The 25,910-nt window shown below is 62.5% G+C and overlaps 2 protein-coding genes across 6 annotated transcripts; both read right to left on the reverse strand.

Annotated features, from left to right (window-relative positions):
* Positions 1–5: 5 nt before the first annotated feature.
* On the reverse strand, positions 6–14,651 carry INS (insulin). 3 transcript variants are annotated; one of them, XM_024254896.2, is made up of 5 exons: positions 14,573–14,651; positions 14,174–14,377; positions 2,497–2,716; positions 927–1,178; positions 6–128 (listed from the first exon to the last, which is right to left on the reverse strand). In XM_024254896.2, the coding sequence occupies exons 2-4, from the start codon at positions 14,358–14,360 to the stop codon at positions 974–976; spliced, it is 612 nt and encodes a 203-aa protein (XP_024110664.1). In that variant the 5' UTR covers positions 14,361–14,377; positions 14,573–14,651; the 3' UTR covers positions 6–128; positions 927–973. The 3 variants fall into 3 exon arrangements, with proteins under 3 accessions (XP_024110664.1, XP_024110665.1, XP_054380089.1); XM_024254897.2 differs by lacking the exons at positions 6–128; positions 927–1,178; positions 2,497–2,716 and adding an exon at positions 13,179–13,397; XM_054524114.1 differs by lacking the exons at positions 6–128; positions 927–1,178; positions 2,497–2,716 and adding an exon at positions 13,179–13,397 and having other exon boundaries at positions 14,174–14,622.
* A 1,156-nt stretch (positions 14,652–15,807) lies between these two features.
* On the reverse strand, positions 15,808–24,832 carry TH (tyrosine hydroxylase). Of its 3 annotated transcripts, XM_024254901.3 has the most exons (14): positions 24,691–24,832; positions 23,723–23,803; positions 22,687–22,908; positions 21,531–21,705; positions 21,131–21,219; positions 20,906–20,973; positions 20,475–20,525; positions 19,910–20,055; positions 19,656–19,791; positions 19,503–19,572; positions 19,025–19,081; positions 18,686–18,781; positions 18,249–18,382; positions 15,808–17,403 (listed from the first exon to the last, which is right to left on the reverse strand). In XM_024254901.3, exons 1-14 carry the CDS (start codon positions 24,790–24,792, stop codon positions 17,244–17,246), a joined length of 1,587 nt encoding a protein of 528 aa, XP_024110669.1. In that variant the 5' UTR covers positions 24,793–24,832; the 3' UTR covers positions 15,808–17,243. The 3 variants fall into 3 exon arrangements, with proteins under 3 accessions (XP_024110669.1, XP_024110672.1, XP_024110671.1); XM_024254904.3 differs by lacking the exon at positions 23,723–23,803 and having other exon boundaries at positions 24,703–24,832; XM_024254903.3 differs by lacking the exon at positions 23,723–23,803.
* Positions 24,833–25,910: the final 1,078 nt, after the last annotated feature.

A 25,910-nucleotide genomic window follows, 5' to 3' on the forward strand; every position in this document is an offset into this window, starting at 1 on the left:
GGCGCCACTGTGTTACCATTTTATTGAGTGTCTAAGCTAAAGACACCTTTGAAAGAACACTCCCGGCTTCTATCTGGGATGGGCGAACCAGCCTGAAGAGTCACCTGCTGGATCCCTCCCTGCAGGCCCTGTCGTGTCCATGTGCCTCCACCTCCAACACTCCCCAAGTCCTGGAGCCTCCCCTGTCACTCCAGTGCCTGACCAGTGAATGGGTGCTGCCCCCACCACAGAGCTCCCTCCGGCTGAGGCAGAGGCCACTGGCTGGGCCTTTCTAGCCACCTTCCACCCCCCTTACACACAGGAAGCCCCGCAGGCTCCTGACCACAATGGGATCCTGACGCCGGAGCCCCTTAGGCCCTTTGCTCAGAAGGCCTCTGGTTATTACCTCAATTCTGAACAGCCAGGAGGCCTGAGACTGTCACCCACTTTGATAAATATGGACCGACAGAAAGGTCAGGCCATTGGTGCAAGACTCCATGGCCAGCAGCCTGGGGCGGGGAGAACCCGGGGGTCTCACAGCCCCCAGCAGAGCCCAGCTTTCCTTGGGTTTTTACGTTCTTCCCAAATGATATTTTCCCTTTTTCCCTCTCTACCTGCTTTCTGCCCCCCATCTTCTCCCCTTTGGCTGCCCGCTCTCTCCCTGCCCCTCTCCCCTTCTTTGCCCTTTTTCCTCTCCCAGAGCTCCCCTGCCAGGACCTTGGTGCTGTGGAGACTGCGGGGAACCTGCTCTGCCCACACCTGCTCTGGCCCCTAGACAGAAGCACCTGGAGCCAACCACGGAACTCCAGATCCCAGCTGTGTGACTGAATCCACTCCAGCCTCTCTGAGCCAAAGCTGCTTGCAGAAGGGAGAGATCCCAATTCGAAGACTCCTGCGCAGAGCCTGTGGCCCTCTCTGCCAGGCCTCAGGGTGCCTGAGACACTCACCTCTCTGCCTCTGCAGTTGGGGCTGAGGCTGGGGCTGGCCGCCAGCCTCAGTTCTGGGAGCGCTGGGGTCGCCTGGGCCACAGGCCGCAGCAGCTCACCTCAGGACTGGGCTCTCTGGCCACTCTGGCCTGCTGGGGCTCAGGCTCTGGGGCAGGCTGGGCAGGGGGCTGAGCTGGCAGCGATTCAGAGCCCTGGGGCTGGGGGCTGGAATCCACCTCCTCCCACACAAGCTCGGCGGTGACTCTTCGGCCCCTGGGGAAAAGCAAAAAGATGTTGCTGAGATGACCTCTTTTAAAAGCAAAGCCCCCCGCCAATACACACCAAGCCTGAGCCCTGTCCCATCCTCCTCCCCGGGTTCCTCCAGGTCACCTTGTCACGATTTGGGCAGCGGCTCCCCCTCCAGCCCCTCCCCTGCCTAGAGCTCCCTTTTTCAAAGTATAAGGGAGGGAAGAAGTGGTGAGAAGTTTGCCCAGAAAGGGCTTCCCGGTGCTGATGGAGAGGCCGAGACCCTTCTGTTGGACAGGCTGCCCTGTTCCTGGGTGAGGGTGGGCTTCTGCCTGGCACTGGGGGTGGAGGGGTGCACATGAATGGCCCGCCTTGAGGGGTCACGGCACAGAATATGAAAGCCCCCTCCACCTCCAAACACTCCCAGCTTGGAAGGAGACAAGGAGGGGGCCCCAGCAAAAGCCACTGGACACACAGCTCTGCCTTGACGAGGCCAGTGAGGGAGGGGGTGGCCGTGCTTCCTGGGGAAATGAACCCCCTCCCCACAGACACCACCCTGGGTGGGTTGAGGAGTCTGGGTCCAGGGTGCAACAGAGAAAAACTTCATGCATGAATGAGCATTCCCAGGGAAACTGCCTTGGTCCCATGGCCCCTCTGTGTGCCAGGGAGGCTGGGAGGGCAGCAAGGGGGACCAGGTGCGCCATCAGGAGGAGAGAAGCTAAACCTAGGGGGGACATGGACGGCCGTTGTTGCCTCTCCCGGCCTTTCTCCTCAGTCTCCTGTCCAATTTCTCGCTGGTGGTCAGGAGGCATAGGGAGGCGGGAGAGAGGGAAGCTTTACCTTTAAATTGGTGTATATATATATAAATAAAATATCTGCGCCAGAATCTCGGGCCCCTGGCTCCTCTGCAAAGTCTCCTGTTTGTCTCTGGGAATGGGGTGAGGGATGCAACGGGAGGAAACTTTTCACACAGAAAGACTCTTCGTTTTACACTTGTGAAGACAGCTGCGTGTTCCTGCTGGGAAGAGCAGCCTAGTCCTCCTCCCCTACCCCTCCCATTTTGCTTGATGAATTAGTCAAGGAAAACCTATTTTCCTTGCAAAAGCCTCAGTGGCTTTGTGCAGCCCTAAAGAAGAACCCTCTCCACAATGGCCTTTCCTGCACACCCCACCCCTGAAGTTGAGGCTGCTCTCAGGAGGCTTCCCTGGACCCTCCAGCAGCAGAAGTTCTTCCCCTCCTTCAGAAACCAGGATCCTGGCAGCTGCCCCAAGCTCCTGGCCCACCCACGCCTGAACATTCAAAATGCAGCTTTTCTCTCACACTCAAGGGATGGGAGCCCAGTTACCTGTACCCTAGTCCCTGCGCAGTCCCCGCAGCTCCTGGACAGTGGATAAAGAGGACTGGGGAGTCACTGGTGCCCAAGGCTCTCTGCCGAAACTGCCTGGACGATGATCTGCCGGCCTGGCCAATATTAGCAGTCGCCACCAAAGCAGGGGGTGCCCTGGCTGTGGCGTCCAGACCCTCTGGCCAGGTTGATGTGGAGGAGGAGGGGGACAAGGCTGAGGCTGGAGAAACGAAGGGCACTTTTAGAGTGTGCATGCTAATACGGCCCCTACAGATGAGAGAGCCTCATCTCCGCTGAGCATGGCACCTGCTCAAATGCCAACTGAAATGACGGGTTTACCCCTCACCTCCTCATCCCTCCACTCGTTTCCCGGAGCCCCTCCAAATTTGGGGAGCTTTGTGCCAACTTGGTAGTGCTGAGGCCGCTAGGGCAGCTGGCTCAGGCACTTTCCAGCACCAGGACATGGTACATTAGGGGGTGGAGGTTTGGCCCACCCCTGACCTGGCAGAAAGGCGCCTGTGGGCGTAGGCATAAGCCAGAAGCTCCCTGCCAGCTAGGAGGTGGGGGTTATGTGGAGGTGGTGGGGAATGGGTGGAGCTTTACTTAGAGTGACACTTGGCAGTTACTTGACACCCCGGAATGTTGGTGGATGTGGCACTGGTAAAATGGGGGGGGGGGAATAAGGGGGACAAAGCAGGGTTCAAGAATGAGCAGAAAAATTCGATTTTAGGTGCTCCCAGTACACTTATGTACTGTGCAGTTATGTCCTTCCATCTTCCATGAGCAAGGTACTCAGCTGGGGGGTTTTTCACTTCACTGGTCACGTCTGATCTGACCTCGGACACTTCATGTGTGGTACTAAGCTCTAATGACACTGCTGCAAGGGGCACTTGCAGGCATTTCTGGATTGGGCGATTGGACAGGTTCACAGCCTTTCTAATTAAAGCAGACTCAAAGCTGACAGCAGCTGGGTGAGGGTTCATATAGAAGCATCCACCAGATTGGACTAAATCACACTGGAAATTTCTAACCTCTTCCTCAAGCCAGCAAAGACTCAGGAAGAGGCAAAGACGTGTAGTTTCCAGAGAGGCACTAGTCCCCACCCTCCCAACACCCATGCACCCCAACTACTTTCAGTGTATTTAGCTTTACTAGCCTGTGTTGGGATTTAATTGTCCCCTCTCCCTTTTTCTTTCAAGCCCGCATCTTAAATCCCTTCATTAGCTGGAGGCATAGGACATCTAGTGGGGACAACAAGGATTTCAGCAGGGAAGAGAATTAGATTTGAAGGGGATTCAAATCTGGCGTGTGTTGGGGGATGTCTCAAATAAGACGCAGATGCCCCAGGGCCATGCCCTCCCATGGGAGGAGGGAAAATGGGATTTTTCACTCGGCTTTTGGGTGGGGAGGGATGTTAATGACCCTGTCAGGTCCAGAGCACTGAATGGGTTCACGGTCTTTCCAGCTAAAGCACAGACTCAGAGCTAGCAGCAACTCAGGGAGGGTTCAGATAGAATCATCCACTGGATTAGATCAAGTCTTACTGGGAATTTGACACCTCTTCCTCAAGCCTGCAGGAAGAGAAGGCACAAAACAAAGACTCAGGGTAAGAAACAAAACAAAGATACAAGGAGATCAGCATGAAGCAGCCCTTGCTCCGGGGCTCTATGGCTTAGAGACCCCGCAGCATATGCTGGTCCCAGTGTCTGCTGCAAGATGCCAAAAAGTTGCAAAGAGCGACTGCCAGAGCCCTCTGGAGACACTTGGCTGGGACTTTCCAAGCTGCAGATGGACCTAGAGAGAGCGAAGGGCTGACACCCAGCCAGATGAAGTGATTCCATGGGATGCCCCCCAAATGAAGAGTCCCCAGGTTGAGGAGGTGGGCGGCTAAGGGGCTGAAAGGGAAGGAGCCCACAGGTCAAACTCCTGGAAACCTGGAGCCTCCCAGGCCCACGATGGTGTCTTGAATCCAAACTCTGCCCTGGACTGGAATTCCATCTCTGGATGGGCCCAGGAGGAGCTCACTCTAGTCTCCAGGGCTATTTTATCCCATCCGGATCTTGGAACCCAGGGTGTGTAAACAGGAGAAGGAGAGCAGGGGGAAGCGGTCAGGACAGAAAGGGCCCCAGGGAGCAGCTAAGCCAAGGTGCCACCGAGGCAGGACTAGAGGCATTGGGGATCAGTGAGTTGGGGTGTGAGGGCTGTGGCCCCACAGCCCTACATTCCACAGATTTTCCACCCAAGGGTCAGGGGGGACACATGCTTTATGGAGACAGGTGAGAGGGACCGCAAAATGGACAAAAACTGGGGTGCAGGAGTGAGGGACACGACATAGAAAGACCTCCTTGCTCCACTGCCTCTTAGGCCTGGGAGAGGCTCAGCCCACCCTTGTTCATGCATGAGGGTCTTAGGAACCCCCAGAAATCTGCTACACCAAGCTTTCGCCATTTAGCTTCTTAAGTGGCCTTATGCTGACACCTGGCGGCCATTTCTAGAATTACAGTGGCATAACCCAAAAGTCTTGGGCGCCGCAATTTGTGGCACTCTGGAGGGGAACTCTGGGGGCAAAATCAGGATGCCTCCTTACAGTGTCGAGGTGCCATGGGTCCTGCACCTTTGTGTTTGGAACCAGGGCTCTTATCTGCTTCTGTCCTGGCATTACAGGACTGGGAGGGGGCGCTGAGGGAATTCCTCCCTTCAGGTGTCTCCCACCCCGGGGGGCTGTGGCCTGGTGAGCATCCTAAAGCTTAGGGCGTAAGCCACAGGATAGGTCTGGAACACCTTTCTGAAGCATCCGTTTTGTTCTAAGAGAGGAAACCACTACATTAGCATGAACATAAAATCAGATCTATTACTGAGAGGCCAGGGGCAGAACGTTGAGATCCCCTTTCAGAGGCAGCATCCCTAGGATGAGCCCAGATGGGCTGAATTTCGTTCTTAACTCGCTTCCCAGCCCCACCCTGCTCCACCTGTAAAGCGGAGATTTCCAAATCTGGCCCGAGCCTGACATCACGTGGCCACTTGTGGGAACTGCATCCACAGCTTCAAAGAGCACCTTGCTTTCCAGTAAATCGATATTGCCATGACCATAGCTACAGGGCCGCTTAACAAACCTTGGGAATTGAGGGAAAAGGAGGAAGTAACCCACAACCTAGTCCTGAAAACACCAGATTGTGGCCCTAGAGCCCTACACCATCGAGGTACTGGAAGGCCAGGCTGCCTCTGCTGGGGAAGTGAGGGCATCCTTCAAAGGCTATAGGGCCACAGCCCAAGGGGCTGGTAGGGCCAAGGGGCCCACTGTGCCACTCACACATCAGTGCTTGGAGGACGGATGGGCAGCAGGGGCCTGGGGGCTAACCCAGTTCACAGCCCCGCTCTGCCAACGACCTTGGACAAACCAGTTCATGCCTCCCCTCTCCCTTCCAACCTCACAGCTATAGTGGATGGGTCTGGGCAGCCACCTCTGGCACAAAATCAATGTTAATAAACCTTCAATTTTATCCTCCCCCTGACGTAAAGTGATATTTGCCCCTGCCTCCCCTACCCACGGGTGCTGAAACCTTTTTTGGTGGTCATATGCTCAGCAACTCTGCGGCAGGCCTAGGCAGCCCGGGAGCTCTCTGCAAAGACTCCTCCACCTACTCCAGCAAAACTTGCTGGCTGGCAGAGGTTGCAGTGAGCTGAGATCGCGCCATTGGACTCTAGCCTGGATGACAGAGCAAGACTCTCAAAAAACAAACAAACAAACAAAAAACAAACAAAAACAAAACAAAACAAAACTTGCTGCCTGGGAGGACTCTGGGGTTTTCACAGCCTGTGGCCCATGAAGAGGAGGGAGGCTCCAGGAGCACAGATTTCAGCACTGGGCCGGATCTGCATCCCTGGCAGTGGGGGCCCAGTATGGACCTATCCTCAAGGCCTCAGTGCCAGCAAGGCAGGAGACACCTCTTCCAGGAAGCCTCCCCAGCCCCACTCCCTGCTAATTTCTGCCTTCTCTGTTCTGAGCTCTGATGGTGCAGCTGAGGTTTCTCCCTGCCCTGGGCTTCCTTGGATGCTGGGCTGGGGGTTGAAAGAGCTGCAAAGACCCCTTCCCTGTAACGGGCCTCAGGGCCACGGATTGTACCTGGGTGTTGCAGGCACCTCAGAGACCCTCCTGCTTGTTTTTTTGATGGTTTTGATTTTTTTTGTTTTTGTTTTTGTTTTTTTGAGACGGAGTTTCTCGCTCGTTGCCCAGGCTGGAGTGCAATGGTGCCATTTCGGCTCACGGCAACCTCTGCTTCCCAGGTTCAAGCGATTCTCCTGCCTCAGCCTCCCGAATATCTGGGATTACAGGCAGGTGCCACCACACCCAGCTAATTTTGTAGTTTTAGTAGAGATGGGGTTTCTCCCTGTTGGCCAGGCTGGTCTTGAACTCCCGACCTCAGGTGATCTGTCCACCTCGGCCTCCCAAAGTGCTGGGATTATAGGCATGAGCCACCGCACCCAGCCCCTCCTGCTTGTTTCACTCTAAGATGTGCAGAGGCCTCCATACCCCAGCCCCGGGCTCCTCCCTCGGGGAGCTGCTCCTCCCTGCAAGGTCCCTTCCACGCGCCCTGTGCATGCCCGGTAGCCATGGGGACTGCCACTTCCCACGGAGGACATGTCAGCTTCCCCTTGCCTGTGGTGCCCAGACCTGAACCACACCCGCAGGGCTGTCCCCGTGATTTGAGGGCCTGGGCACAGAAAGCAGCTCACGAGTGTACTGAAGCCAGAGGCGCAGCTGCCCAAGCACCTGCCGCTCACAGACATCACTGAGCTACACCATCCGGCAGCTGAGGCAGGCAGGGCCTCCTTTGGTTCCCTTCTGACGGATGAGGAAACCAAGGCCCAGAGATGCTAAGTAACTTTCCCAAGGCCTCACAGCCACTGGCAGCAGAGCCAGGATGTCAGCCCTGCCTGTCAGCTCTCACCCTTCAGCCCCACACTGGCCCGGGTGGACACTCACTGGCCCTGAGGATGCTGAGGGCCCATGACTTCTTGGCACCCACAGATCACAACCTGTTGTAGACCTTGAGGCCACAGGTACCCCTTCTTTATTGTCAGGGCCAGCCCATGCCCAGCCAGGGGGAAGGACCCAGGTGCTAGCTCTGTATGGGTCCCTGGCGAGGGCAGCATGGGCAGTGCTGGGCTGGGTCTGCGGCCCTGGTAGCGGGAGCCCAGTGTGGACTCGTGCTCAAGGCTGCAGTGCTGGCAGGGGCCTGGGACACCTCCTCCAGGAAGCCTCCCAGCCTGCTGGCTCCTGCCTCCTCTGTTCTGAGCTCTGGTTGTGCAGCTGGAGCTGGCATGGGGTGCCCCAGCCCTCCCTCTCTCCCTGAGTTCTCAGGCAACTCTTCCCCCTGCCTGGAGCCCAGCCGCCTGCTCCCTCCTTCCCCACAGCTGGGCCTAGGTTGGGAAGTGCTCATGGAGCATCTGTCCTGGGCCCGCCCCCCAGGTGGCAAGGGAGGAAGCCCACCCCCCACTCACCCTGCCCCTGAAAGCTTTCCTTGCACCTTGGAGGTCAGGGCTCGGAGGGCCTCGTGGAAGCAGCCATCGCCGGGGTCGGGGTTTGGGTGCCTCATTGCCTCCACCATGGGGTCCCCAGGATCTCCTCCCAGCCCCATCCTCACCACCCACCGAGCCACCCGTGTGTAACGGGCCCATGCCAGGAACTCCGCGCTCTAGAGAGGATCAGGGGATACCCAAGGTCCCTCCGAAGCTGGGCAGCAGCGGGCCTGGATGTGGGCAGGTGGTGGCCCTGTGGAGGCCGGGCTGGGGCGGGACCCAGCTTTGAAGTGAAGGTGGACTTTGAAGACAGAAGGGTGCGATTTGAGTCCCAGCGTGAGCAGCCGCAAGCTGGCAGGACCGCGGGGGGCTCTGGCTCTGTTTTCCAAAAACACAGATGGGCTGGGAAGGGGGTCAGAAAAAGGCCTGGGCGGAATGTGGGGCCCGCGGTGCCCCCGAGGTTCTGATGACTCAGCAGCCTGGGCCACACAGGGCCACAGGGAGCAGAGCCTCCCCGAAACCCACAGGCCTGTGGACCCCCAGGGCTTGGCCTCTGCAAGGGCAGGGCTGGCTCTGGCTCAGCCCCCCGCAGCTCTGTGACACTGCCTAGGGGTCACAGCCACCTGGGTCTAGACATTCTCAGCCTCCCTGGGTGAGGAGAGCCTGTCAGGCACCACCTACCTTACCCTCGGCCTGAGGGACCCCAACTCTGACTTAGTCCTCGATCCATGGGCACCCTGAAATCCCTGCTATCAACCTGCCTTGGAGAGTAGGGACTGTGGGGTGACCTTTTGGTACAGCCCCCAGCCAGCTTCTAGGGGCAGGCTCGGGGACACTGGGAGGCTTGGAGGCTGCCTCAGCAGTCCCTGGGGTCAAGGAGAGGGTCTCCCAACAGCAGCAGATGGGCAGGAAGTGGGGAGTCCAAGCGAGGTGGGGTGGGGACTGGGGCCACCTGGGAGCAGAGGAGTGAGCTGAGGACGCGGAGGAGCGGGTGGGAGGCCGGCGGGGAGCTTGGCGCCAGCACAGCACGGCTGGGCCGCGAGAGGGACGATGGGGTGCCGCCTCTGGCCGGCCCCACTTTCGAAGGAATCTGCCTTGCTGTTCCTGCGGCCGAGGCCAGAAACAATAGTGGGAGGAAGGGCGGAGGGTGCGGAGGCGGCACCCCAGTGTGTCATCTCCGCGTTCCCAGACCCTGTCTACCCCTGCCCCCAAACATTCTTTCCAGAGTGGACCTCCCTCTCCTCGCGGCGCTGGCGGAGGGGAGCGTGGGAACGCACTAACCCTCAGCCGCCCGGACCCCAGCTCCAGGCCTTTCGTGCCCCCCAGGTCCCAGCCTCTGAAGCCCCCTCCTCACATGGGAACCAGGACTCAACCTTCTGGCTTGAGTGGCTGAGGGAGGGACCCTCCTGGCCACCGCTGGCCTTCAGCCTCAGTAGCCCCCAGGGGCCCTGGGGACCCTCAGCAAGGGCCACAGCCTGGGCCACCACTGGCCACGGTGGGCTCAGCCATGACGCGGGTGGGAAGAGTCCCCCTGTTCTTCTCACCCTGGCTCTCTGTGATTCTAGGGGCCCACAGGTGGGGCTCAGAGTCTAGCCAGACGCTTTCTTGGAATATTAGAGACCCAGAACATTTGTCCCGGCCCTCTGAGAAACCCAGGCTGGTGAGAGGCTGGCCTGAGGCTTGACTTAGGGGCCGAGACTGGACCTGAGCAGGCTGGGGGCCTCTGCAGCCCCCCTAACCATCATCATCAGACACCTCCTCTCATTCCTAAGCCCATGCCCTTCAGAGTGCCCAGCAGGGCCCCCCACAGCCCCCGTAGTCCCTGAGAGTGCCTGGCAGGGCCCCCCACAGCCCCCAAGAGTGTCTGGCAGGGCCCCCACAGGCCCCACAGCCCCCGGGAGTGCCTGGCAGGGGCAGGATGCAGCTGCTCAGACCCTGGGTGGCGGCCAGAGCCTGGACCCGCGGTCGGAGCCTGGACCCGTGGCTGGTGGCTGGAGTACATCAAAAGTGAGGCTCTGATGCCATCTGCTGGTCACACCTGTGAGTGGCGGCTCCTGGCCACATTGCTGGGTGTGGAAAGGTGCCCATCCTGGAAAAAGCTACCTCACAGCCTGGCGGGAGACAGACACTGGCCGACGTTCGGCCCAAGTTCTGCCCAGGGCTACCTTTCCCAGAAACTCAGGCTTAAATACCACCTGTCCTGGCCTCACTCTCTTCCCTGGGCTGGACCCCTGCTGGGCACCAGGACCAGGGCAGGGGGTTACCCTCAGCACCCCTGAGTCTACTCTTATCCCCCCAGGGTCTGCTCAGGCCTGGAGAGGCCTGGAGAGGGAGGACAGTAAATATTTGCTGCCTACAGGGGAAGGCAAACACTGCCCCAATGGCCAGGCAAAGGTGCCAGTTATCCATGCCAGGAGCAGACACAATCTAGGGGGCCAGCCTGGAGGCGGCCACACCGCAGTGTGTCCTGGGTGGGTGGGAGCACGTGCCATGTGCCTGGCTCCAGGCTTCAGTCTCTGCTTAAGGAATGTGGTATAAGAGTTTCCTCCCTGCGCAGCATGTGTGAAGGCAGGATGCCCAGACAGAAGGCTGTGTGAGGGATGGCATGCAGGCTGCCCTCGGTCCTCCAGGAATGGGCAGAGGCTTCTAGAGGGTCCGGCAGGTTTGGGGAGCCTTGGGGAGCAGCTGCCTTGTGACTGGGGAGTAGTTAGATGGACCCAATGCCAGGGTGACCGCCGGGTCTGGAGGCAGCTGAGTGTCCCTGCCAGCCCAGTAGGCATGTGAAGCCCAGGCTCCAAGGCCAGGTAGGTCTCTGGACACTGAAGGGCTGTCTTTTAGCTTCCCAGAAGGGGTGGAGCATAGGCAGCGGCCCAGCAGGCGTTGCAGAGCCAAGCTCTGTGGGCCTGGCTCACATGGGGTGACCTGGGGGCTCCGGAAGCATCCACACTCCCCGCCAGGGCACCTGGAGACCGGCACCCAAGGTGGTGCCCGAAAGAAGACTGGGTCTGATGCTGCCTCTGCCACCTGGGTCACCTTGGCCAGCTGCTTCTCATTGGACCTGGGGGGATGGAGGGGCGATACCTCGCCCTGGCTGTGGTCTCCCGTGTCCACCTTTTCCAGGACACAGTGTATGGGGGGTGGGGTCAGGGCGCTGGCGAAGGCAGGCTTGGGGGACAGAGTCCTGGGTCTCAACAAGGCGAAAGCTGGCCCTAGCTCTGGCCCAGGGCAGCCGAGGGCACCGCGAACCATGGCTGCGTCTCTTTTGGGTGAGCAGCCTTGCCCTCTCCTGAGGCCTCAGGTCAGAGGTCCCCCACGACAGAAGTCACAGAAAATTTGGCCCCTCAAAAGACACTCCTCAGCCCCCAGCACCAGCCAGTGCCAGCTGCCCTGCAAGTCCTGGAAGGCTAGGGCAGCTCCAGGAGTCCCTGGACACCAAAGGGCTCCTCCTGCTGCCCACCTCTCCAACACACGGTCCCCCACAGAGCACTGACCCTCCCCTCCCAGAAGGGGCCTCTGCCCATCACTCCCTATGGCCTTGTTGGCCATCAGGGTCAGCCAGGGCAACAGCTTGGCCGATGGCTGACTGGTGGGCAGCCTCCCAGCCGGCCCACCGGGCCCCGCTTTGGCCCAGCCCCGCGCGAGCTCACATACCTCAGCTCCAGCAGGGCGCCCCTGTCTCTACCCGTGCGAGTGGGGCCGGCTGGGTGTTCCCATGGACGGCTGCTGCCGATCCCAGCCACCGCCTCCCTCCTCTTCCGGGGCCAGTGTCCGGCCGTCCACCCGCCTGCCCAGCCTTGGCCCCCACTCTGGAGGCGGGGCTAGCTGGGGGCTGTGACATCTCTGGGTGGAGGGGGGCTGATGTGGTCATGGGGAAGGGGTGAGCTCAGAGCTTCAGGGACAGGGCTGCCCCAATGGCCAGGTCTCCAGCTGGAGGGCGAGCTCCTGGCCTCGAGGCCCAAGCTGGCAGTGGTCTGCAGCCACAGCCTATGCCAGCCCCAGGCCCAGCCATCCCCAGCCCAGCCCTGGGTGGAGCTCTCAGGAAAGGTGCAGATTGGTTTGGCCTGGGTGGCAGGCAGGCTGGCCCAGCCGCAGGGTAGCTAGGGTCACCCGCTGACCTCCCAGGCCACAGTAGGCCCAGGCAGCCCGTAGGTTCTCGTCTGCCCACTAGGCTGGGTGCCCAGCGGAGCCACCCTGTCCTCAGGGGTGCTGAAGAAAAGGCTCCGTGTCAGGAACCCCAAGGACCTGGAGCCAGAACGACCTTGTCACCAGGGCCCGTGGGCCCTTCTGGGTGAGCAGCAGGTCTGCAGCAAAGGAAGCCAGCCAAGCAGCCCTGCTTACTGGGAGGGGGTGGGCTAAGGGGCTGCAGGGGGACCCTGGCCCTGGTCTCTGCCCCTGTGGCCCTGGCGGTTCCCTGGTCCTCCTGGGCTGCAACCCTCAGGGCCTTATGGCCAGGGTGCCCAAGGCGTGGGTTCTGAGGCCCTGCCCAGTGCTGCCACGGTCCCTGCACCTGCCCCGGCTCATGGTGCCGTCCGAGCTCTCCTGCTTCCTCCAAGGCACCAGTGGGTCCCTCAGGTGTCTGGCTGGACCTGGGCTGGCATAAGCTGTGGCTGCAGATGGCTGCCAGCTTGGGCCGCGAGGCCAGGGTGTGTGACTGTCCCGGGGCTGCCCGGAGCTGGGGATAGCGGGTGGCTCTCGGCAGCCTCTCCCCACCTTCCCAGCCCCCTGCCCTGCAGGACCCCCTCCCTCAGCCCATCCTCCTTCCTCCATAGGGACTCCATCAGAAATAACTCTAAAAATAGAACCTGGGAGGGCTAGGTGGGGGGAAAATTGCTGGAATGTTCTCATTCCCTTTCCTGAACAAGGTCTCTGGGGACTCCGAGGGTCCAGAGCTACTGAACAAGAAGTCATTTCTCAGTGGCCCCACCACCCCGGCCCCTCAGAGACCCCCGCAGCTCCGACACTGGACTCTGAGCCCCAGGGCGAGGGTAGCAGGCAGCCGACAGGCATCGCCGCTTTGGGGAGAGCCACTGCATGCTGGGCCTGGCCGGCGTTGGCACCTGTGGGCACCCAGAGAGCGTGGAGAGAGCTGGGAGGGGCTCACAACAGTGCCGGGAAGTGGGGCTTGGCCCAGGGCCCCCAAGACACACAGACGGCACAGCAGGGCTGGTTCAAGGGCTTTATTCCATCTCTCTCGGTGCAGGAGGCGGAGGGTGCGGGGCCGCCTGCCGGCCACATCTAGTTGCAGTAGTTCTCCAGCTGGTAGAGGGAGCAGATGCTGGTACAGCATTGTTCCACGATACCACGCTTCTGCAGGGACCCCTCCAGGGCCAAGGGCTGCAGGCTGCCTGCACCAGGGCCCCCGCCCAGCTCCACCTGCCCCACTGCCAGGGCATGCCGCGCAGAGCAGGTTCCGGAACAGCGGTGAGGCAGAGGGACACAGGAGGACACAGTCAGGGAGAGACACTGCCCACCTGCCCACCAGCCCTAGGTCGCACTCCCACCCATCTCCAGCCAGGCTGGACCCAGATTATAGGGAAGGTCACCCACACTGGATGTGGACCTAGAGGCCCCAAGGTCCACATGTCCTACCTCCTTCCCCCGCCCCGGGGCAGTGTCACAGCAGGAGCCTGAACAGGTGCCCCCGGTACTCCTCCCCAGGGCCTGTCCCCAGCATCTTCCCCATCTCCTGACTACGGAGCTGCCGTGAGGCCTGGTGACAGGGGTCTGGCCCACTCAGGCAGGCGGCCATGTCCTCCTCAGGGCGTGATGGGGCGTTTGCCCAGAGGCAGGCACCGTGGGGCACCCTGTGACCCCAGGTCACCCAGGATTTGTACTTAACAAAACACTTGAATCTGCGGTCATCAAATGAGGGTGGAGAAATGGGCTGTGGGGCATTTGTTTGAGGGGTGAGTGGAGGGAGGAGCGTGCCCACCCTCTGATGTATCTCGGGGCTGCTGAAGCCCCCATTCTGAATGGGCCACAGGGAACTGGTCACTTTTAGGATGCGACCAAGAGAACTTCATTTCTTTTTAAAAAAGTACACCTGACCCCCTGCTGGGTGGCAGCCTCCTGCCCCCTTCTGCCCATGCTGGGTGGGAGCGGCAGAAGCAGGGGATGGCTGGGGGCGACCAGGGGCAGCAAGGGGCGGTTGGCTCACCCTGCAGGTCCTCTGCCTCCCGGCGGGTCTTGGGTGTGTAGAAGAAGCCTCGTTCCCCGCACACTAGGTAGAGAGCTTCCACCAGGTGGGAGCCGCACAGGTGCTGGTTCACAAAGGCCTGGGCCGGGTCAGGTCCCCAGAGGGCCAGCAGCGCCAGCAGGGGCAGGAGGCGCATCCACAGGGCCATGGCAGAAGGACAGTGATCTGGGAGACAGGCAGAGCTGAGGTCGGCTGAAGGCCAGGTGCCCTGCCCTGGGGCCCCTGGGCTCACCCCCAAATGCTTCAAGAGCCCAGCCACGTCCTCCCAGCTGCAGAGCTGGAGCCTGGGGTCCAGCCACCCTGGAACCCCCAAGTGGGGCAGCCCTGAGCCCACCTGACGCAAAGGCCCTTGGAACAGACCTGCTTGATGGCCTCTTCTGATGCAGCCTGTCCCGGAGGGCTGAGGGCTGCTGGGCCCCCACTGGCTTTATAGTCTCAGAGCCCATCTCCCCTACCTGCCAACCCCTGCCGCCTGGCCCATTAGGGCCTGGGGTGGGGGGGTCGGCAGATGGCTGGGGGCTGAGGCTGCAATTTCCGGATCATTTCCCTGGTGCTGGGTCTGTGGGAAGATCTCCTTGGTCGTCAGCACCTCTTCCTCAGGGCCAGCGGGTCATTAGAGTCTTAACCAGGGGCCTGGTGGCCAGACCTGTCCCTGCCCGCAGCTGGGGGCAAATGTCTCCAGGAGAGCAAAGCCCTCACCTGGGCAACTTTCCACATTAGACCAGGAGAGCTGGAGGCTGCAGGGCGGGGCTCTGTGCGCCGCTGTCCCCAGACCCCTGTCCCCAGGACCCCTGTCCCCAGGACCCCTGTCCTCAGTCCCTGATTGCCCAAGAAGCCGCCATGGATGGGCCAATGTGGTGGGGGAGTGGGAGTGAGGGAGGGGTCCCCTCCCTGCTGGCTGCCCAGTTCCCACCCCACGTTAGGACAGCAGCCCCAGCTGAGGCCCTCAGCTCCCCACGGTGGCAGAAGGCGGGCATGACCCGGGGACCCGGGGACAAGCAGCAAGTCCTCAGCAGGCCACTAGGACCTCATCTTTCGTGTGATCTGGGGGTGGCGGCAGGACTCGGGGTGGGCAGGTGTGGGAAGCTGTGCACTGGCCCAGCTCCGTCCAGGCCCCCCAGGCATCCTCTCAGCCCCCACTCCTCTTCTGGGAGCCCATCTCCCCTCTCCTGGCCAGGTCCCACGACACCATCACCCCCATAGTGTCATCTGGGCTGAGCTCCTGGGGTACACCCCTCCGGCCCTCCCAGCCCCCCGGGACAGGCACCTGGAGGTTCAGTCTGACCCATAGTGAGGGGGCATGGGCTCTGAGCCCTGCTGCCCGCAGCCCCTACCTGACCCTTAGCACCAGGCGCAGGATCAGGAGGTCCCAGAAGCAGGATGGTGAGACCATGGGGGCAGGCAGATTGGAATATCCTGTGCCCCGGCCGCTCGCATCCCTATGTCCCACCCTGGCCTCAGCCTCAGAACCTCTCGGGGCCGCCCTGCACACACCCAGCCTTAGGCTCTCCTGCCCCGAGCGGGTTTGGTAGTGGGCACCAGCTATCTGCAGGACCCCTCCCTCCCACCCTTTCCACCCTGAGCCATGCCACAGCAGGACATGTGGTGGCTGCCCCAGGACACCACCGTGCTCTGAGGCCCGGCAGCTGGAGAAGACGTGGGTGCCTCCTTAAGAGGAGTGTGTAGGGAGGGAGGCTGGATGGGGGGAACCCAGGTAGGAGGGCAGAGCCAGGGGCTGGCAGGGCCGGGGGGAGGCAAGGCAGGCACTTCCCCAGGGCTTCCTTGGGGCTCACAGCCCTTCAGAGACACCCCCAGTTGCAACCTCGGGGGCTGGGCACCGACAAGGTGTGTGAGGAACAGACCGCCAGGCTGGGAAGGACTGCCATGCCCGGGAGGGCCTCCATGGATGAGTAGGAGTTTGCCAGGGTTGTCGGCCTGGGAGCTGAGATCCAGGATCCCAGCAGGGTGTAGTGGGGTAGCCGGAGGGAGGCAGAGGCCTTGAAGGCCAGCTGGTGTCCCAGCACCCCCTGCAGGATGCCCTGGGGCTGCTCTCTCCAAGGTAGGAAGGGGGCACCCTGGCCGGTCAAGCCTGGAGGGTGTTGGGTGCTTTCTCTGGAGGGCAATGTCCAGGCCCCTCAGGTAAGCCGGGGGCATCTTACAGAGTCTGAAATCCAGCCCCCTGCCTGCCTTGCTGGGGAGACAGGCCCAGACCATCTGCCTGGGCACCAGCTCAGCCAGACCCTCCCCATCAGCACACATGCTGGGGGTCACGCTGAGGTCCCCCTTGGTTCGCAGGGCCTGCTCCGGGTGGGTGAGGGCATTGGGGCAGCTGTTCCTCCATCCCTGCTCCTCTCAAGGGCTGGGAGCCCCGTCAGCAGGGAGGGTTAGGCCTGCAGGCCCACCTCTGAGACTACCCCCAGCCAGCACAGTTGTGACCCCTGCTCCCACTTGGCTTCCCACCTTGGGAGGGCACCCCACGGAGATGGGGCAGCTCGGCCAGGGTGCCTGAGCCTCTGGAGTTGCTTGGGGCTCAGAGCTGGGCGGGGCCTCAGGGTGAGCGGGGCAACCAGGCCTGGAGGGGCCAGCTGCCTGGCCAGGGCAGCCAGCCATCTCCCAGAGGACGGAGGGGGCCAGGGCAAAACCTCTGAGTGAGGCTGGGGTGGGGGTGTGGGAGCCTGAGGATCCCAGGGTCTGTCTCTGCGGCACAGACGTGGGGCCAGGCAGGTGCAGAGATCACACTTTCTTTTATTGTGACGGTGACTGGGGCAGCGGACGGTGTCAGGGAAGGGCAGAGGGCAGTGCAGCAGCCCCCAGGACCCTGGGAGCCAGGACAGGACCTCACCACAGGCAGCACAACCTCACCACGGGCACACACAGCTGTTGCGCTGAGAAGCAGGTGCAGGGGCAGGGGGAGCCTGGCAGCAGGGAGGGCATGGGGGGCACCCGGGACCCAGCCCCTCACCAGGGCCTGAGCTCCGGGACAGTGCAGGACCAGGGGAGGTTGGGAAGGGCCCTCGGGGGTGCCCTGCACCTAGCCAATGGCACTCAGCGCATGGGCAAGGGTGTCCAGCTCGTCCTGGACACCCTCCAGGGAGCGCCGCACGGCCTGGGGGCTGTCCAGCACGTCGATGGCCAGCGTGTATGGGTCGAACTTCACGGAGAAGGGGCGCTGGATGCGTGAGGCATAGCTCCTGGGGAGGAGAGCGGCAGAGCCCTCGTCAACTGGCGGGCAGAGTCTGCAGCCTCCAGGAGAGGGGAGGCCAGGGGCCGCGTTTCCACCCTCACAGTGGTTCAGAGCTCCCAGGGCTTTTCTGAGCTGCCTGGTCACAGGCGGGACACTGAGGCCTCTTCCAGGGCTGGGTGAGGGGGTTGATGGGGGAGATAAGCTAGGCGCCTTTTCCACTAGAGACTCTGCCAGGCACCCCATCCCTCCCTGCACCTCCACTGGGCCTCCTCCAGGAAGCTTTCCTTGACCATATCCCTAAGCCTGTGGGTGGAATTCAGCACCCCTGTCCGCTGGGCACATAGCCCCTGGCCTCAGTTTCCCCAGTGCACAACAAGAGGCTGGAGGGAAAATGATGAGACCTTTTATGAGGATGAGGCTAGTGGGCTTTGCTCCCCTCTCCTGACACTCTGGTCACTGCACCAAAGGCCCCCAGCCCTGGGGACCCCACTCCCGCCCTGCTCCCCACCTTGATTCTCTCTATCCCCCCTGACTTCTCCCCATCCCAGGGCAGGGGGCCGGGACATGTTCCACAGGACCTCCTCACAAAGCTCAGGCTCTGCCAGCACCTCCAAGACTGCCTTTGACCCGGCCACCCAGCAGCCCCCAGTACTGTAGGTCTGCCCCTCCCCCGACGCTGGGGTCCTTCTCACGGATGGTGTCCCCGCTGTGTGGGGGCTGCTGCAACCAGGGGTCGGTTTTCTCATCTGTGACCTGGGCTCACAGGTCCAGCCCTGCTCAAGGCCAGAAGGAAGGCCTGGCTGGCCCAGTTTGGGGGCACCGTGGGGGGCTTGCCCTAGCAGCCTAGCCCACCTGAGCTTGTCCTTGGCGTCACTGAAGCTCTCAGACACGAAGTAGACTGACTGGTATGTCTGGTCTTGGTAGGGCTGCACGGCCGCAGCTTCAGGGTCGAAGGCCCGAATCTCGGGCTCCTCAGACAGGCAATGCTGGCAGGAGGCCAATGGCATCACTGACTCCACTGCACCCAGGTCCCCAAGGGAACTGCGGCACCGTGGCCTGACGCTGGGTGGGTTCCTTGGGCAGAGTCACCCCCACCTCCCCCGCCGGGCCTTCGGAGGCCTGGGATAGTGTGGGGGTGAGGACTGGGCAGAGACAAGCCTTCTCCCAAACACAGCCTGAGTCCTGGAGGCCCAGGCCTCAGTTTCCTCCCACTGGGAGCCTGTCCCCTCCCTGCACTGTCCCCCAGCCCTGCCCCTCTGCTGGGGGCTGCAGCAAGGAGAGACTCTCACCAGGAGCTCCCCGTAGGAGGACAGCAGCCCTGCGCCGTAGGCCTTCACCTCCCCGTTCTGCTTACACAGCCCAAACTCCACCGTGAACCAGTACAGCTGCGGGGAAGCCGGGCAGCATCAGCCCAGAGACAGCTGCTGCCCACCGGGCAGCCCCTGGTCACCCGTGACCAGGACACCAACCACCCCCAGGGAGGCCAGGCCGGGACGCAGGCAGGCCGGGGTGAGAGTCACGATTTGTGGGTGGAAGGGGAGGCCTCAGCCTGGACGGCAGGAGGGCGAGGCCTGGATTCGGAACCCCCAAACCCACACCCCGGGCCCTGCAGGGAGGGGTCAACCCACCGTGGACAGCTTCTCAATTTCCTCATCCGAGGCCCCCAGGGACGCCAGGCCAATGTCCTGTGGAGCGGGGAGGAGGATGAAGGATGGGGAGAGGCAGCCCTGGGTCGTGCTCGAGGTGGGGGCGCCAGGGGTGTCAGCAGCCCCTCCAGGGGTCTCTGGGACACTTCCCAGGCGTCAGAGACCTTCCCTGGCCACCCAGGATCCGCACCTCCACCGGGCCTCCTCCTCCAGGCAGCCCTCCTTGACCATATTCCTAACCCCGTGTGCGCCGTTCCCAGGTAGCCGGCAGGTGGCAGCACAGGCCGTGGGAGGCTCCGCTCCAGCCCCGCCCTATGCCGCGCGACCCTGGGGCGCTGAGCCTCCTTGGCGGGGCCCAGGAGCAGACAGCACACTTCACCCAACCGCACATCGACGCCCCCGCCCCCGGCGCCAAGCCAGCCCCTGGGTGACCCTGGCTCCCTCCGAGGCCGCAGCGTACCTGCGAGAACTGCGCGAAGGTGCGGTCTGCCAGCATGGGCACGTGCCCCAGCAGCTCGTGGCAGCAGTCCCTGCTCATAGGAGGGAGAAGGGGCCTGAGGGGCCGCCCGTCGCACCCCCCACCCTCGGGCTGGCAGCCAGGGCGCGCACTCACGGCTCAGGGGAGTGCATGGGCGAGGACGCGTGGCGGATATACTGGGTGCACTGGAACACGCGGAAGGCCAGGCTGGCCAGAAAGTCCCGGGCGGACAGCAGGCCGGCCACAGGCCGCAGCTGGAAGCCCGTGCGCTCTGCAAGGGGCCACGCTGGTCACTGCCAAGCCGGGACGGGCTGGAGCCGCGCTGGGGTGGGGCGCGTGGCTGACCATCCCCGGCCCCCCGGCTCTGCGCCCCTCCCGTCTGGGCACACCCTTCAGGAAGCGGGAGACGTCCTCCAGCTGAGGGATATTGTCTTCCCGATAGCCGCTGAAGCGCTCCAGCAAAGCAAAGGCCTCCAGGTGCTCCCCGCAGGCGTGCGTGGCGTAGAGGCCCTTCAGCGTGGTGTAGACCTCCTTCCTGCGGGCAGCCGGGCTCAGGGCCCTCCAATGCCCCACCCCAGTGCCCGAAACCCCCTTCCCTGAAGCCCCTCCTGAGCTGTCGGTGCTTCTGCCTGCCTGAGACCCTACCAACGCAGGCCTCTTGGGGACCCCTGAAGACCCAGGCCCCAGGGAGGGGCTTTTGCTGGTGGCTTCAGGGAATCCCAGGGGATAGGGGGCCATGAGGGGCGGTCCCTCAGCACACAGGGGATGGCCCGTCAGGTTGGGTAGCCTCTTCCTCCCAACCCAACATTCTGAGCCCCGCAAGTCCCTCTTCTTCCTGGCCTTAGTCAGTCTCTCCTGCTGTGCCAAGGTCCCTGGAGGCGGCCCTCACACGCCAGGATTCCAGGAGGCATCCCCCGGGCTCCTCCCCAGCCCCTAGCTGCACAGGGGTCTCACCAGGTGGCAATCTCCTCGGCGGTGTACTCCACACGGGGAATCGGGTCGCCGCTGGGGAGGGGGCCAGTGGTCAGCAGGTCCCCTCGGGGAGTAAGAAGGGCAGGAGGGAGGGAGGGAGCCTCACTGGGCACAGGTCCACACCCGCCTAGTGCAGCAAGGCCTTTGGGTTGGAGGATGGACAAGAGGGTGCACCCCGGCTGACTGTGCCGTGAGCCGGCTGTGCGGCCTCGGCGGGTTGCTCTAGCCCCCCTGGGCCTCAGTTTCCCCACTGGGATTTGGGGACATGGAAAGCCCTGGAGCAGAGCTGCCTGGCAGGAGGCACTGATGCTGGTGACAAGATGGGTCCTCCCCTTTGTCCTTCCCTCCCACCTCCCAGGTCCAGCGTCAGCCTGCAGGACGGAGTCTGTGTCCCGAGCGCAGGGGCCCCTCACTGCCTGTACTGGAAGGCGATCTCAGCAATCAGCTTCCTGCGCTGGCGGTACACCTGGTCCGAGAAGCCCTGAGGGCAGAGGGGATGCACGGCTCAGGAGGGTGTGCTGGGGTGGGGGCACAGGCCACGGGGGCTCCTGAAGCCGACAGACTCCTGTCCAGGGTTGGGCTAAGGGTAGGTGATGTGATCAGGGGTAGGAGGCCTGAGTGGAGGGCGCACCACTCACCGGGTGGTCCAAGTCCAGGTCAGGGTCGAACTTGGTGACCAGGTGATGACACTTGTCCAGCTCTGACACTTTTCTTGGGAACCAGGGGACTTTATGGCGGATGGAGGAAGAGAGCTTGGTGAGCTCAGAGCCGTGGGGCTGTGTCACCCACCTTGAAGCAGCCTCCCCTACAAGACTTCCGGGGGGCAGAGGCAGCCGGGGCTGTGATAGCTGCGGGGGGATCCTGGAGTGGCCCCAGGCCCGGACACAGATGTGTAGCAAAACGGGGGGCGGAGTGGAGCCCGCAGAGAGGGAACCAGGCCACCACCACGTGGTCACTGTGGGCTCCCCCTGCAGGAGCCTCTGCACCCCAGCCTCTCAAGGTCATTCGGTGGCACTCAAGGACAGAAAACCGCCTCACCCTTGGGCCCCGCAGGGCTGCGCACGTCCTCTGACACCTGGCGCACACCACTGAGCAGGGTGGCCAGGTCCCCTCGGGGCACCTCGAGGCGCACGAAGTACTCCAGGTGGGGGCCCCCAGCTCGCAGCCTCTGGGCAGGCCGGGTCTCTAGATGGTGGATTTTGGCTTCAAACGTCTTAGGGAGCAAAAGCAGGAAGAGAGAGAGGAGAAAGAGACAGAGATGGAGAGAGAGGGTGGGGTGGAGGGGCAGGAGGCACATCTGGCTGGCTGGCCAGGCCCTGCCCTTGACTTTTGTGCTAGCAGCACACAGATCCCGTTCTTCCAGGCTCAGGTCAGCTGTCGGTCACCAGGCCAGGGTTTTCCACTGGCAAGCTGGGTTTTGTGTCACATGCCTAACCAGAAGTTGTCACAGCTTGAGGCTTAACCTGCTTCTGGGCAGCTGTGTGTGTGTTTCCCAAGGCCATGCCACACAGTCCGGCTCCTCAGCCACTGGTCAGAAGGTGCCCCCAACCCTGGTGGCCTCATCCAGGTTTGTAGGATGGGCCCTGAGTCTCATTGGCCCCTGAGCATCCAGGACACTGGCCGGAAGGGTCCGCTCCACCCCCACCTCCTGTTGCCTAGCAACAAGGGCGGTGGGTCGCAGTGGCCCTCGGGCCACAAAGCTGGCTCTGGGAGCTGGGGGGCGGGGAGTCTGGCTTTAATGTCATTTGGGAGCTTCTTCCGGGAGCTGGGTCACCTGCCCCCCGGGGCACAGTGGGGCCGGAGTGACTAATGCAATCAGTGGTCCCCTCAGCTGCTGTGCTGGGTGGGTGGGAGAGGGCACGCTGCCCTGCCCCTGCCTCTCATGCTGCCCTGCTGGGAGCCCCCCACGTGTGAAATGGTGAGTGAGGGGGATCCAGGGGATGGGCAAGGCAAGAGGCACAGTGGAGCTTGGTGGCCTCAGCCCTAGGGGTGGGCTCAGGATCCCTCAAAAACACGGGGGTGTGGCTAGATGCCATGGGGGCTGAGCTGAGGCCTGAGACTCCCCCGCTGCATCCTGTGCCGGCCTCGGGGGCCTGGGCAGCTGCACCTCTGCTATAGAGGGGTCAGGAACTCAGCCCACACAGCCCCACCCACAGGTGAACTTGCCCCAGGGACAGGAAGGCCACCAGCTCACCTCAAACACCTTCACAGCTCGGGACAGCGCCGAGGGCTTGGTGGCCCTCGGGGAGAAGAGCAGGTTTAGCACGGCCTTCCCCTCCTTCTCCTCAAAGGCCACGGCCTCCAGGGGGTCCCCGGGCTCCGAGGGGGCTGCAGCGGCCGCCGCTGCCACCGCCGCCTCCCGCTCCTTGCGGGCGTCCTCGATGAGGCTCTGCCTCCGCCCAATGAACCGCGGGGACTGTGGGGACAAGGGGCACCCATGCCTCCTCCACCTGCTGAGACCCAGGGACTCCCACCCAGAGCTGGTCCCACAGTCGGGCATCGCTGATGGCACACAGAGGCCGGGGATGAGAGCACGTTTTTGAGCGCCTACTGTGTGCCTGCTGGGGCGGACGCTAGCCCAGGTGCCTGCGGGCATTGCACGCCCTTCCCAGTGGGGGCAGCCCAGCCAGAAGCGGTGGTGGTGGGGGAGGAGTGGGGGCTGGGAGGGTGCTCGCCTGCTCCCCACTCTGTGGCGAGTAGACAGACACAGACGCTGTGTCACTCATCCCCAGGCCAGGCGCTAACTGGATTAGTGATGGGAAGAGGGCGATGTCTTGATGGACAGTGGCATCGGCTGCCAGGGAGGGAACGGCAGCTCAGGAAGGAGCTGCCCCCACAGGGCCCCACTGAACAACCCCCCTACCCTCCTAGCTCCCACACAGGGGACCCTTTCTCACACTCCCATCAGGACGCCTGTCCTCAGGCCCTGCCCCTCTGTGCCACCCCGCAGGTGCCTGCTCCTGGCTGCCTTGTCATCCCTCCACCCTTTGTCATAGCTCTGGGTGCAGGTGTATGTCCCTGGGCTCAGCGCCTCTGACCCATGGATCCCAGAGCCGTCCCAGGCCTGGACAGAGGGGAACTTGGCAGACACCTGGGGCTCATCCCTTGGAGCTGAACTCCCAGGAAGGCTCTGGGCCCCTTGTAAGAGAAGAATCAGCTTCATCCTGAGCTTCCAGGGTCGTGGAATGTGAAGGGGAGCAGCAGAAGCCCCTCCCAGAATCCCCTCTTACCCTTGGGGTGGGGGTGTAGGATGCAGCTGGGGCTGCAGTTCCAGGCCATGGAGAGCCTGTGAGGCTGGGCCCCGGGGCCCCCTGGGGAGGGGACGCCTGATGGGGAGCTTGGTGGGGGAGGACGGGGGAGGGCGCCCTGTGTCCCTGAGAAGGTACCTGGAAATGACACTGCTACTACTCACACCACGTTTCAATCAAGGTCCATAAATAAAAACCCATTTTAAATGTGCCAGGGAGCCCAAGGTTCTGAGTGCCCAAGGAGGCACTGAAGACCCCTCCTGTAGGCTGAAAAGCTCCCGATTATCCAGCCTGGCCCACACAGTCCCCTATACGCAGGGCTTCCGAGTGCAGGTCACAGAGAACACAGACTCCATGGTGAATGAAGGAATGAATGAGGGAAATAAGGGAGGAACAGGCCAATGGGAATCGCCCCGGAGCCCAGACACCTTTTGAATCTGGACTTGTCCCCTATTTGCCCAGGACCCCCCACCATGAGCTGCTGCTAGAGCCTGGGAAGGGCTTTGGGGCTGCCTCCCCAAGCAGGCAGGCTGGTTGGGGTGCTGACCAGGGCAGCTGGGGCGGAGGGAGTCCGGGGTAGGTGGGCGTAGGGTGGGGGCTGTGTGCAGCAGCCGGGGACCTCTGGCCATCTGGGATTTTTTGGATGGATTTGTTTCCACGTTCCCATGGTTAAGATTCAAGATGAAACAAGACACAGGGACCCACACAACCCCCGAGGGAGGTCGGCCTAAGAGGGGCACACACAGGGACGGGCATCACCTCACCCTCCCCCAACAGGGACTCAAACACCAGGCACAGGGGATGCCGCTGTGCCCAGGACTCCACATCCACGCCGGGTCCCAGGGGTTTGCGTGGACCCTGAGCCTGGGGCTGCCAGCCAGATTGGGGAGTGGCAGAGGCAGCTGGCACCAGCCCTGGGCTCCGGTCCACTGCGGCCGCCGGGCACCTACCTGCCCTCTTACCATGATGGCCTCTGCCTGCTTGGCATCCAGCTCAGACACGGCCCTGCGGAAGCCCTTGGCCTGTGGCGTGGTAGCGTCGGGGGTGGGCATGGCTCAGTGTGGAGGTCCGGGCTCCGTCTCCACAGCCCTGGCCCAGCAGCCTCTTATAAGCTGAGCTGACGTCAAAGCCCCCTCTGGGTCCCCCACCTTCCCCTCCTTACGTCCCCCACCCCTGCCTGCTGTGCCTGATGGAGGCGGGGGTGGGTGAGGAGGGAGGGAGGGAGGCGCAGGAGAAAGGGCTCGTCCGTGGAATCTAATTGCCTTCACTCCCCAGCCCTGTCTGAATCATCCTCAGCCCGCGGGCTTGCGGGGACCAGGGGCTCATGCTCTGCGGGGGGCCGAGACAGCCAGGGTCCCCTTGGCCCCACAGCCCTCAAGGGACCACACAGGGAGGGGCTCTCTGGCAGCCCAGGGGCACACTTTTAATGAACACCAGACCCTCGTGGCAGACGGACCCAGAAAGCCCCAAGACTGGGAATCCAGCCTCCAGCCTCAGATGTCAGGAGGCAATTTGTTTGCTTCTCCAGAAGATTCCAGGTCGTGTGTCTCGTAGACGTGGTTCCTAGGAGTGCCATCTGCCCGCAGCCCCCAGGCCCTGCAGGTGTGGCCCTTGCAGCGGCTCCCCAAGCTCGCCCCGTGGGGTCCAGAATGTCCCAGGAGGGCCCACCTGTCCAGTGTGGAGGACCCTGGGAGGCTGGAGAAAACATCTCTAAGGAGACACCACGCGTTTCCAAATGGCTGCCACCTCCTGCATCACAGTCCCCACCAGGGTGGCCAGGGCAACCAGGGCCAGGATAGCACGCCAGGGACGGCTTCCACCCACCCCACTCAGCCCCTGTATGGCCCACTGCTAGCTCCTGGCTTCCCTCGGGGTCCTGTGGCCCCTTCTTTGAAGAGCACGCACGTCCCTCAGTGCTGAGGGCCCTGATACCCTTCCCCTTGGAGAGACCTTTGCAGTTTCTCCTCTACCCCACCAGGCCCTGGGGCAAGGGTGACCCTGGGGTGACCTGAGAACTTCCTTGAGGACAACCCCAGCCTAGAGCCTCCCCCAAGTTCCGTGTCCGCCCCGCAGTCCGCAGGCACCCGCATCTACCCCACGCCCACTGGCATCTCCTTCTCGCAGCCGCTGCCCCACCCAGGGAGAGTGACGCCCCTGTCCAGGGTGGCTT

Source organism: Pongo abelii, chromosome 9, assembly GCF_028885655.2.
Source record: "Pongo abelii isolate AG06213 chromosome 9, NHGRI_mPonAbe1-v2.0_pri, whole genome shotgun sequence".
Taxonomy (NCBI): domain Eukaryota; kingdom Metazoa; phylum Chordata; class Mammalia; order Primates; family Hominidae; genus Pongo; species Pongo abelii.